Source organism: Vicugna pacos, chromosome 6, assembly GCF_048564905.1.
Source record: "Vicugna pacos chromosome 6, VicPac4, whole genome shotgun sequence".
NCBI lineage: Eukaryota > Metazoa > Chordata > Mammalia > Artiodactyla > Camelidae > Vicugna > Vicugna pacos.
In genome coordinates this window covers 16936950-16949071 of record NC_132992.1, presented here as the reverse complement: position 1 = coordinate 16949071, position 12122 = coordinate 16936950, and the positions used below count along the sequence as shown (strand labels likewise).

Below are 12122 nucleotides of genomic sequence, written 5' to 3'. Positions count from 1 at the left end.
CCGGAACAAATGTGCTCGATTTCCAGCGGGTTCGCTACGACGCCAAAAGCGAGTGCACCGCCCCCCTCTTCCTGCGAGTCGGTTGGTGCCTTAGCAACTAAACCTAGCAACTGGGGAATCGTCGAGTGCTGTGGATCTCAGCTGAAGGGCCCCGGAAACCTTGCGCTCACATCGAGCAGTCTCCAGCCTCCCGGGCAAGGGAACAGCCTCCTCCCTTGCCTGGGACTCTGGAACCATCTCATTCCGGTAAAAGTAAGAGGCAGCTTGGGACCAGCAGCCTTTCGCGAAGAAAAGTCTGACATGCCCGTCCTATATGACAGGTAGTATTATTCTGCCATGATTATCTGTGTGCTTTTAGCCCACACATATTGGTGGGTATTCCTGTGATGTTTGGAGACTTTTCAGCAACACGATTTACCCGTAATGTTTGTTATATTTGTAGTCGGCAAAACGATTCAGTGGATATCCCAAATTAGTTAAGCATCAATCAGTTGAGGCACCCAAAGTCTTATTCAGTTGTTCAACGAAATATAAATTGCCCTTGGGACCAAATTAAGGTAACCGTTAACGACTATTTTTTTCAAAAGTGCATTATTGTTGCACAAAATCATTAGTAGAATTCGAAATAAAAAAATGAAACGAAGGGAAAAACTGCTTTTCAGTTAGCATTTTCCATATAGACTTCCAGTTCTGTCCATTTGAATCCACAAATTTTATATAATTATAACACAGATGTAATTTCGGATTCTTTTTGCACCTAGTTATATAACAGCACAGGACAACTTATGCAATATGTTCTTGACAATGATTGTTTTAATGGTTGCATAAGAATCCTGCTGTTGAATGTACCAATGTACCGTAATATACACTTAATCGTGCTATTATTGTTATACATTTTGAATATTTTAGTAATAACACTATTTTAAACAATTCTGGAGCAAATATATTTCTTACTTTATTATTTTTTTTTCGGAAAAAGTCCAAGAAGGGGAATTACAGGTCGGATTTTTTAGTAATCATTTAGTAATCATTTGAATTGCCATTTTTTTTGCTCATAGTTCTTAAAGGTCATATTTATAACAATAATACTGTCTACCTAAAACAGTATCTCCTTAAGTAGTCTTTTCCTCCCAACATTTTATTATGAGAAATTTCAAACATACAGAAAAATTGAAAGAATTAGGCCAGTGAACACGTGTATACACACTGTCAGCCTTATTTGTTTGCGTAAGTATTTCCAGAAGTAATTGAAAGTAAGATGCACATATCTTGACATATCACTCTTAAATGCAGCTATGTGTATTTCCTAAAATGAAGGACATTATCTTGTCACAACATCATTATTACACCAAGAAAATTAATAATTCCCTGATGTCATCAGATACCCAGTTCATGATCAAAATTCTCTTATTAAACATAGAATTTTAGAATTAAAAGAATGTTTAATGTTATAGCTTTAGAGTCCAAGGCTTCCCAAGCATGGCATTTCATTAGATTATAACTTCCCAAATTCCACACTAGAGATTCTGATTCAGTAGGTCTGGAATAGAGCTCAAGAATCTATACTTGTAACCTTAAAAGAAAATCTCCTTATAACTGGTATGACTATACATCCCATTTCACCTGGGATGGCATTCGTTTCGTACTGTTGTCCCAGGATAATAATTATCAGCATCCATCACTCTCAGAAATCTGGACAATAAATCATACGGTTACTCTACCTGCAACTCATAATCCGTCAGAGGAGAAAATTGAATCCCAGGGTGATAAAGCAGTTTACTTACTCATAGGAATCAGAGCTACATAGTTTTGCTTTTTAGTCAATATAGCAATTTTGAAATTATCTATTAACCATGTACATACTGATCACATGTATAAAACTGCATATTGATTTACACTGAATTTATTTATATAATTTGCTGCCCTTTAATGTAATTCTTTACTCCTACAGTGGGGAAAGAATTATGCAGGTAAGTTAGTGACTAGGAGAACTAGGAAAACTACAGCCAAATTTTGAGCATAACATCATTGGCCATCTCTAAATTTCATAAACCTAGTTTGGAAATTTGCTGAGAGCAGTTTAAGAGGTTCTCACAGTGTTTAGCACACTGCTTGGGTACAGAAGTGCTAATAAATGTTTGCTGAGTAAATAAATGCATTAATCAGTTAATCTTTCTGTCCAGGGAATATGTCCTTATATTTATCTCTACACAAAAATCTTTTCTGTCCTTAAAAGTTCATTTAAATGTCACCTCATCCATAGCCTATCCTGAATACTTTATGCAATTATGCTATTCTTTTTCTTGACATCAGTTTTATTCAATGGCAAATCATATAATTTTTAAATTTTAACAGGATGTATTGATACGACATGGTGCTATTGTAAAAAAGGGATCTTATGTTTAAAAAATTTTTTTGTAAGAAGCTGTTTGAGGTATAATTTAGCAGCTTTTTTTGAGGTACACTTAATTGCACAGACTTGAAATGCACAGCTTGAAGAATTTTGACTTGTATGTATACCTGTGAAACCATCATTACAACCGAGATAATGAACATAACTATGACTGCAGAAGTTTCCTCATTCCTGCTTGGTAGTCCATCTTCTCCTCCCTTCACTCTTCCTATGCAACCACTGATCTACTTTTTGTCACTATAGATTAGTTTATGCTTTCTAGAATTTTGTGTAAATGAGTCATACAATATGAACTTCCTTTTACCTGACTTCTTTCACTCAGAATAATTGTTTTGAGATTCATCCATGTTGTTGCATATATCAATTGGTTGTTTCTTTTTATTGCTGAATGTTCTCATGTATGGATATACCACAAATTATCCATTCACCTTTTGATGAATATTTGAGGGTTTTTTTCAGTTTTTTGGCTAATATATATAAAGCTACTAAGAACATTTGTTCTTATGTTTTTAAGTAGTTTTTAAGTAGACAAGTTTTTATGTAGACATGTTTCATTTCTCTTGAGTAATGTGCTAGACAGACTCTAAGGTAGTCTCCTTATTATCCATGTACTTGGATAATCCTTTCCCCATTGAATGTAGGTGGGATCTGTGACTTGCTCCCCACCCCCCTTATTATAGGGTTATAATTGTGAATTGCTTCTAACCACTAAGATAGAGAAAAGGTGATATACATGATTATGTGTACATGATTACATTACATTGTAAACTTATCTTGCAGGGGAGAGACTCTATCTCCCTGGCTGACTTTAAGAAAGCAAGTCGCCATGTTTGTTGTAAAGGACCATGTGGCAAGGTGTTGAGGGTGATGTCTGGCCAGTAGCTAACAAGAAACTGGCCTTTAGTCTGATAACCCACAAGGAATTGAATGCTGCTGGCAGCCATGTGATGTTAGAAATGAATCTTTTCCTAGTTGAACCTCAGATAAGACTTTGTGAGACCCTAACACAGATGACCCAGCTAAACTGTGCCCTGACTCCTGAACCACAGACACTGAGATTATCAATGTGTATTGTTTTATACTGCTAAGTTTGTGGTAATATTTCTAGGCAGTGATAGATATGAATACAGGTAAATAGCTAATAGTGGTTGGATTATAAAGTATGTATGTGTTTAGCTTTTTAAGAAACTCTCAAATTGTTTTCCTGTGTTTTTGCCATTTTGCTCATCCACCAGGCATATATAAGAGTTCTACTTGAACCTATCCTTGCCAACACATAGTGTGGCCAATTATGTTAATTTTAGCTACATTAGCAGGAGTATAGTGGTATATCATTGCAGTTTTAATTTGTGTTTCCTTAATGACTAGTATTGAACATCTTTTTGTGTGCTTGTTTGTCATCAGTGTATCTTCTTTGTTGAAGTATCTTTCCAATTCTTTTGCCCATTTTAAAACTGGGTTATTTGTCTTACTACCATTGAGTTGTAAGTGTTCTTTATACTTTTCTGTGTTGTATTTAAAGAATATTTGCCACACCCAAGGGCACTAAGATTTTGTCGTATGTTTTCTTCCAGAAGTTTTATGTAGTTTTAACTCTTACATTTAGGTCTATGACCTAGTTCAAGTTTAATTTTTGTATATGGTGTGATGTAAATGTGGAGGTTTATTTTTTTCTGCATATGGGTATCAAATTGTTCCAGCATTTTTATCAAAAAGATGATCCTTTCCCTATTGAATTGTCTTGGCAGTTTTGTAAAAAGTAATTAGCCATTTAATTCCCAACAGAATTTGACCCTTTAAAAGTAAGTTTTTGATAATTTTATGTTATCCTGTATTATGATTATTTTGTATTTATTCTTTATTAAGCTGAAAGCTCCTTGAGGACACAACTATCTTACCTACCCCTGAAACTCAGCATGCTCAGTGAAAGCAAGTGTTTGAGTAGACTCTAGCATTCATGACTCCTCACTGCGCTAGACTGAGACATATGGATACTCCAAATAGGCTCATGATTTGGCATCCTTTGAGACTAATCACCTTAAAAAACTAATTGTTATTTTTTACTACATTTACTCAGATAGGCTGAGCACTATATGTGTTTAGTGATAGAAAAAGAGGACTCCTTTTGTATTAGTCAAGATCTGGACAGGAAACTTGTGTTATACTGGGTTGGGGGGCTAACTGAAAAGAGTTTACTGAGGGAACTGTTTACAGAGATAAGATGGGATTGAGGAAACCAACAAGGATGGCAAAACACACAGGGACTAGCAACAGGTTGGAAATCCCACCTCTTGAAGACTTGAAGGGGCAAAGGGAAGAAATGGTTTTGCTAGAGCCCAGTAAGAGTGGCAGCCTTGGAAAATGGACTTCCCAACAGCAGCCGTGGTTGTAGGGAAACACAGCTACTGCTACAACTATGGCAAAGTTGTGGTGGAGTGTGTGAATTTGTGTGTGTGTGTGTGGGGTGGGAGGTGAGGGGATGATAAATATGTCAACTTCTCTGTCCTCTACTTTTACTGTCCTCTAATTTCCTGCCAGTGACCAACCCCAACCAGAAGCCAGAGGTTAAAGGAGCCCAGATACATTCCACAGAGATCAGCCTCCAGGAGGGCAGAGAAAGGTGAAAAATGGATCCAGAAGTCAAATGGGGAGTGAACAGCACAACATTATGTTGTGCAATTCAGCTATAGCAAAAGTTATATACTTCATTGAGGGAAGGAACTTTCTCTCCTTCAAAGGCAAATTGCTGACTATCTGTTGTTGTTGGAGCATATTCCTTGATTTTACCAACCAAACTAAGTGGCTTATCAAAATGTTATTTCCACCTACATTTAATACCCACTCTTTCCTGAGAGGAGCCCTGATAAATACAGTTTGCATGATCTCATTACATTTCTGCCTTATAGATTGATGCCCTTGCCATGTTAGTTCTTTTAGTCTGCCTCTTGGTCTCTACAGATTAAATAAAATGATGTATGTAAATGCATGTTGTTGTTTACAAAGCACTCAGTAAATGTATCATCTTTTACTCAATCAACTATTCATACTAACCCTTCAAAATGCTCTATACTGCAATTACATCTTTCATCTCTAAAGCTGCCATAGCAGGAATTTGCAAGTAAAGAAAAAGTAGGCATGCTAGGAGTTTCCATCCCTTACATGGACTTTGACCTAAAAATGTCTCTTGTAAAAATGCAGTTACACAATCTTAGCAATGTTATTTGCCATTTTGGTATCTCTAATGCCCATTTGTTTTTATTCCTACCGAACATGGTGAGCATACTGCCCTAGTTTTGTGAAATGAACCCACTTTTCAGTAAGATGTGGTGTGGAGGCAAAATAGGGAGCTGGCACAATTATACCATAATTCCAGAATCATTTTGGTTTTCTTTTCTTTTCCTGTAAGTTCTTTCAGTGTGTTTTGATTTAATTCTCCTGTGATTCCCCTGTGAACTAAAGCAGCCCAATCTTCAGTTGACAATTGACATAAATAATTTGTGCATAGAAAGCTGTAGCCACATTCATTTTGCTATTCCCTGTACAACCTCCTTTTAGTATTGGAGACCATCAGACTTCTGCTACTTAACAATCTAGTTCAGATTCCAAAGACTCCTGTTTCCCACTTTTGACTTCTTTTAAGCCAGAGCTTTCCCCTGTTTCTTTCAGCTTTTGCTTATTTCTCAGAATCTGTACCTATATTTTCTCTACCCCAATCTTCCCTCTCTACTCTCATTCCTACCCTCAATTAGGGACTTAGTTTGAGACCTCAGGGTTCTGGATTCTGCATGATTTATTAGTATTATTACTGCTGCATTATTGCTTATATTTACTTTTATGGATTGATCTGAGAATCAAAAATTTAAAAAAACCCCTTTTCTCTATAGAATGCAACACGCTTGGATGTTATAGATTGTTTTGACTATCCCAGTTGTTTTCCTAGCAAAATAAATCCTTGAATTATGCCAGTCACCTGAGAGTTCTTGCAAATGTATTCTTAAAAAGAAAAGAATTACTAAAGATAATAATCATAACTTACTGAGATGGGCAACATTGAATGGTTATGACAAGATAAGATGTAGAAAATATTGTCAAATTTGAATATCCTTGGTATTACGTTTAGTTTATGGGTCAAGAAAATAAGAAGTGAAAACAATGTATAGTATTAATTGGGGCAATGTATCTGCAGTTTGACCAGTCTAATGTATATTTCAAGCTTGAATGTAAACTTCTAATTTCAAAATCAAGTTAATCTGAATTTTTGATTATCAGATTTCACTTTATTGATGGAATGTATATTATCTGCAGAGTTTCTGTCAGTTTTTATAATAAATTCATTTATTTACTTAAATTTTAATTTGCCATAATAATAGGACCTTATTGTTTAAGTTTGTTGTTGTATCCCCAGTGCCTGGAATAGTGCTTAGAACATAGTGGTACCTGAGAAACATTTGTTAAGTGAATGATGATAGAACAATGGATGAAACATGGGAAGTAAATTCTAGTGGTGGAGACATAATAAATACAAACATCAATAAATAATTAATGTAATTTCAGATAGCCATAAAGAATAAATCAGATTTAGGGGATAGAGAATGACTGGAGAGAAGGCTGGAATTGTTTTTAAAATCTTCATAACAACTCCATGAAGTAGGTATTTTTTCAAATTGAAGTCTAGTTGCTTTACAATGTTGTGTTAATTTCTGCTTGACAACATAGTGAGTCAGTTGTACATACATATATAGATCTTCCTTTTCATATTCTTTTTCATTGTAGGCTATCATAAGGTATTGAATATAGTAGCTCCTTGATGAAGTAGGTATTTTTATCTCTCTTTTATGGAGGAAAAATTTCACTTTCCCAGGGTCACAAAGTTAGTAAATGGTTGAACCACTTTAATCCAGGTTCATTAATATATTCCTTCATTAAAGATTCCTTGAGTGCCTATGAGACACTGAACCAGGGTCTGTAGAAGTGGCATAACACAGTCACTGTCTTCAGGGGGCTTATAGTCTAGATCTGTGCTATCTAATGCAGCATCCACTTTGTTCTGGTTGGAACTGGGATGTGCTCTAAGTGCAAAGTATACACTGGATTTCAGAGAGTTCCTATGAAAAAGTAAAATATCAATTTTTATATTGATTATATTTTGAAATAACACTTGGATATATTGGGTTAAATCTATTATCAAAATTAATTTCACTTAGTTTTACTCTTTTTAAAATGGTTTAAAGAAATTTAAAGTGACATTTGACTTATAGATTCTAATTGAGTAGATCTGGGCCCAAGAGTCTACATTTCTAATAAGCTCCAGGCTCACACTCTGAGTAGCCAGGCTCTAGACTAGCTAGATAAGGAAACACACAAATAATAACATGGTATCACTTGTACGATAATTGCTATGATTTGGCAAGAAAGGTGCTTAGAGGCGTTGTTGCTGTTTTTTGCTCTGCAAAATGACCTATGTTCTGTTAAACCATCTTTGCACAATTTCTATTCCTTTCATTGCTGCTTTATAAAAGATTAGCATGCTGTGTTTAATTACATAAATATATATTTCTTTGAATCATGAGCTTTTGCCTTTACTTAAATGATAATATACTAGAGAGATGTATCTATTCTATACACAGATGAATAAGGAACATACAGCATCATAAAGATGACATTAAATAAATATATTATTTGCCATAATGAGAAAATACTCAAAATAGGTCACTGAAGTAGATTCTCCCAATTGTGAACAATACTTTTTAATTATAAGTCAAGATAGGAAGTATTTTCTAGACGTTGTACAGCCTAAACCACAGAAATAACACTTTTTTCAGGTAAGTGACCTATGATGTTAGAGACTTAGTTTTGAAGGTAGAGGTGGGGATAGGGAACAGGAAAAAATTCGTAGAGGAAGTGATTAAGGCAAGACCATCTTGTGTAGGAGTTAGGTCTGTGTGATTCTAGTACTCATGCTTTTACTTTTACTTTGGATCAAGTTTTTGTTTTGTTTCATTTTGGTGTTTGTTTTGTTTTGTTTGCTACAATATTTTATCTGACCAGAAACTAATGTCAGTTGATGAGAAACAATGTCAAATTTGTTAATGAGGTTTCTGTTAAGGAATCTATCATGAAATACTACGTTAGTTTATTGGGGTTTCCCCCCCCATTTTAAAAAAATTGAAGTATAGTCAGTTTATAATGTGTCAATTTCTGGTGTACATGTTTCAGTCATATGTGTACATACATATATTCCTTTTCACTTAGGTTACTATGGGATATTGAATATTGTCTGTGCTGTTAAACTTGTTGTTTATCTATCCTATGTATAGTAGTTAGTATTCACAAATCTCGAACTCCCAATTTATCCCTTCCCATCCCCTTCCCTACCCAGTAACCATAAGTTTATTATCTATGTCTGTAAGTCCGTTTCTGTTTTGTAAAAAAGTTCATTTGTGTCCTTTTTTTCCCCTACAGATTCCACATATCAATGATAGCATATGGTATTTTTCTTTCTGTTTCTGGTTTACTTCACTTAGAATGACGATCTTCAGGTCCATCCATGTTGCTGCAAATGGCATTATTTTATTCTTTTTATGGCTGAGTAGTAGTCCATTGTAGAAATATGTTACAACTTCTTTATCCAGTCATCTGTCAATGGACATTTAGGTTGTTTCTGTGTCTTGGCTATTGTAAATAGTGCTGCTATGAACATTGGGGTGCATGTATCTTTTCAAATTAGAGTTCCCTCCAGATATATGCCAAGGAGTGGGATTGCTGGATCATATGGTAAACCTATTTTTAGTTTTTTGAGGAATCTCCATACTATTTTCCATAATGGCTTCGCCAAACAGTATAGGAGGGTTCCCTTTTCTCCACACCCTCTCCAGCATTTATTGTTTGCGGACTTTTGAATGATGACTATTCTGACTGGGGTGAGGTAATACCTCATTGTAGTTTTGATTTGCATTTCTCTGATAATTAGTGATATTGAGCATTTTTTCATGTGCCTATTGGCCATTCGTATGTCTTCATTGAAGAATTGCTTGTTTAAATCTTCTGCCCATTGTTGGATTTGGTTGTTTGTTTTTTTGTTATTAAGTTGTACGAGCTGTATGTGTATATATATATATATATATATATATATATATATATATATATATACACACACACACAAGTTAGTTTATAATTTAGACTCTAAACCTTATTGTAAGTGTGCCCATATGCAAAAAAATAAACTGAGAGGGTCAAGATTTGTTAAAATAAAAATTCTGTAAAATTTAGACACTTAACATTTTCACTATCAGATATGTCTAATAAGAACCAAAGCTGACAAAGGAACAATACATTTTCACTTCATTAAGGGTTGTTGGGAAGACTTAAAGAGATAATAATATATGTGAAGTGCTTACTTACATATAAGGAAGCCCGGTATAAGGAAGATAGTATAAGAAAGTAATATTAATTTTGTTTTTTGGTTTCTATTTAGGGTTCTCTAGTAGTTTGAGAACAGGTTATTTTAAGAACAATGTTTTATAAAAATTACAATGTATACACTTTAATTTGGGGACAAAATTACTAATTATTTCAATAATTTTTTTTTAAGCTCACTTCAGTGGGGTCTCTGAAATAAGAGGTCACACATTCAGAGTAATCTGAGCTAGGAGTCTAGGGCTTGAATTTTGATTCCAGCCCTTATTCTTTCACTTTGGGTCAATCATTTCAAAAAAGGGAATTTTACTAATTGGTCTATAAGGCGCTTCCCAGTCTATATCAGTTTTGTTGAGACTGCAGTAGAAATGCTTCTAGACTCAAGCTAATGATTTGCTATCAGGTTTCATTTAGCAAAGTTAGTATTTGTCCATCAAATACACATTCAATACAAAATATTCTTTTATGAACCAGACTTTCCATAGTCATTGTCTTCATTTAAAAAATAGTGTATAAAATGAGTTTGGGACTATTTTTTAAAAACAGTATTTTCCAGAGCTTCAAAATTCATTTATTTTTCAATGACTATAAGAAGGTATATTAGAAACATATCTGAATAAAAAAGGATCTTTCCTTTTCCATATTTATTGATATTCCTAAAAAAATTTACATTTTTTTCTCACTTAGGTTCACTCCACATTCAAACGTACTTACAGAAGTGACAATGATACCTCCCCTTACTCAAGGATAAACCACAATAAGCATCCCGTTATTGGAGTTCTAAAAAAAGGGATATAATCACTTCATTTGAAAGTGATAAGGAGGGACTGAAATAACAGTGAGAAAGTAGCCCTGAGACCAGAGTTACTTTGTTTGTTTCCATGATGTTTCATTTACAGTAATAACCCAGGATGTGACAAGGGGCTACAACCCTTTAGCTAGGCTTTCATATTGTCAATTCACACTTTAGCTTTCATTTCCCCTTTCCCCTTCCCCTACATATACATCTAGAAATTCTGGAGTGGCAACTTGTTGAATGTCTCTGGCGTATGCTAGCACCCTTGTTGTATTGGGCATGTTAGCCCGAAATTCCTCAACTAGGAAACCCTGGGATAAGTGTGTTGGTAGCTGGTTTCAGTTGGGTTGAATCGCAGCATTCTGACGTACAAAGTATACTAGAGAGTTAATAGACCTGAAGTTTAATTCAAGGTTTGCTACCAATTTACAGTACTACCTTAGGCAAGTCACTTTACCTTCATTTAGCTGATCTTACCTATTGATTAAAAACCAATCTGCCAAGTACTGTTTGGGGTGCTGGGGACACACAGCTCCTACCCTCAACTTGCTTACCTTTTAGTGGTTGTGATGGTGGAAGCAGTGAGACAAACAATAAATGCATAAAATAAATATGCAAAACTTATGAGAACAATAAAGGAAAGAAAACTAATAAGGTAGAATGATGAGGTGGAGTGGTTTGCTTCTTGAGATAAAGCATCTGGGATTTCTTTAGGTAACTGAAAAATCAAGGTGCTGAATTGGATGCTAAGGGTTTCTTGCAGTTTGAAAGACATGTATTTTCTTCTTTTCACTGTTGTGTTCTAGGAAGGCCCACCAATGTCTTTATTCTGGAAATAAATGCATATATGTTTAAATCATGCACTGCATCCATTTTATACTTCCTAATTTTTGAAATAATCCACGTAAGAAGCAATAACTAAACATTTTTGTGTTATTTGGAGGCGTAGCTGCTGGTCATTAAAGAAAAAAAACTAACTTAAAAAAAAAAGGTTAGCTGATGCTCCAGGGTATAATTCTGTACTCATATTTATGCCCAGGGCGCAGAAAGAAAACGTCCTTACTGAGCTTTGCTGGGCGCGGGGACTGCAGCGCGCCCCGGTCCCCGGAAGCTCAGCGCAGCGCGGTGGCTATACCTGACAGCTGCCGGGACCGCTCGGAGTCCCGGAGCCCCGGAGGAGGAGCCACAGGCGGGGCCACTGGAAGCGGCCACCTCAGCGAAGAGGCAGGATTTCCGCGGGGTGAGTGCCGGTGTCGCCCGGAAGAAACGGCTCCTGCCGCAGATGTCTCGTGATTCCTTCGGGAGCCTGGCTTCGCCGGTTCAAACTGCAGAATAAAGGATTAGCGAAATATGGCTACAGAGGGCCCTGCCGTGCGTCGAGTCCAGGTGGCAGAACATTCCAGGTGGGGGAGAGGAGATGCTGCCCTTTGGGATCGCCTGGCTTGCCTAGGTGTAGATAGTGTCAGGGCTTTCGGCTCTTCACTGGGGCGCTGCTTT

General features: G+C 35.9%; 1 protein-coding gene across 2 annotated transcripts in view; it reads left to right on the top strand.

Moving 5' to 3' along the window:
• The first annotated feature begins 28 nt into the window (after nt 1-28).
• Nucleotides 29-12122, top strand: part of GALK2 (galactokinase 2) — a 107560-nt gene continuing 95466 nt past the window's right edge. The window contains exons 1-2 of one of the 2 annotated variants that reach the window (XM_072962471.1): nt 181-320; nt 11665-12028. In XM_072962471.1, coding sequence (XP_072818572.1) covers nt 11976-12028 — 53 coding nt within the window. In that variant the 5' untranslated portion in view covers nt 181-320; nt 11665-11975. Of the gene's footprint in view, nt 321-11664; nt 12029-12122 lie in introns of both variants that reach the window. The other variant, XM_006208360.4, reaches the window with a different exon arrangement.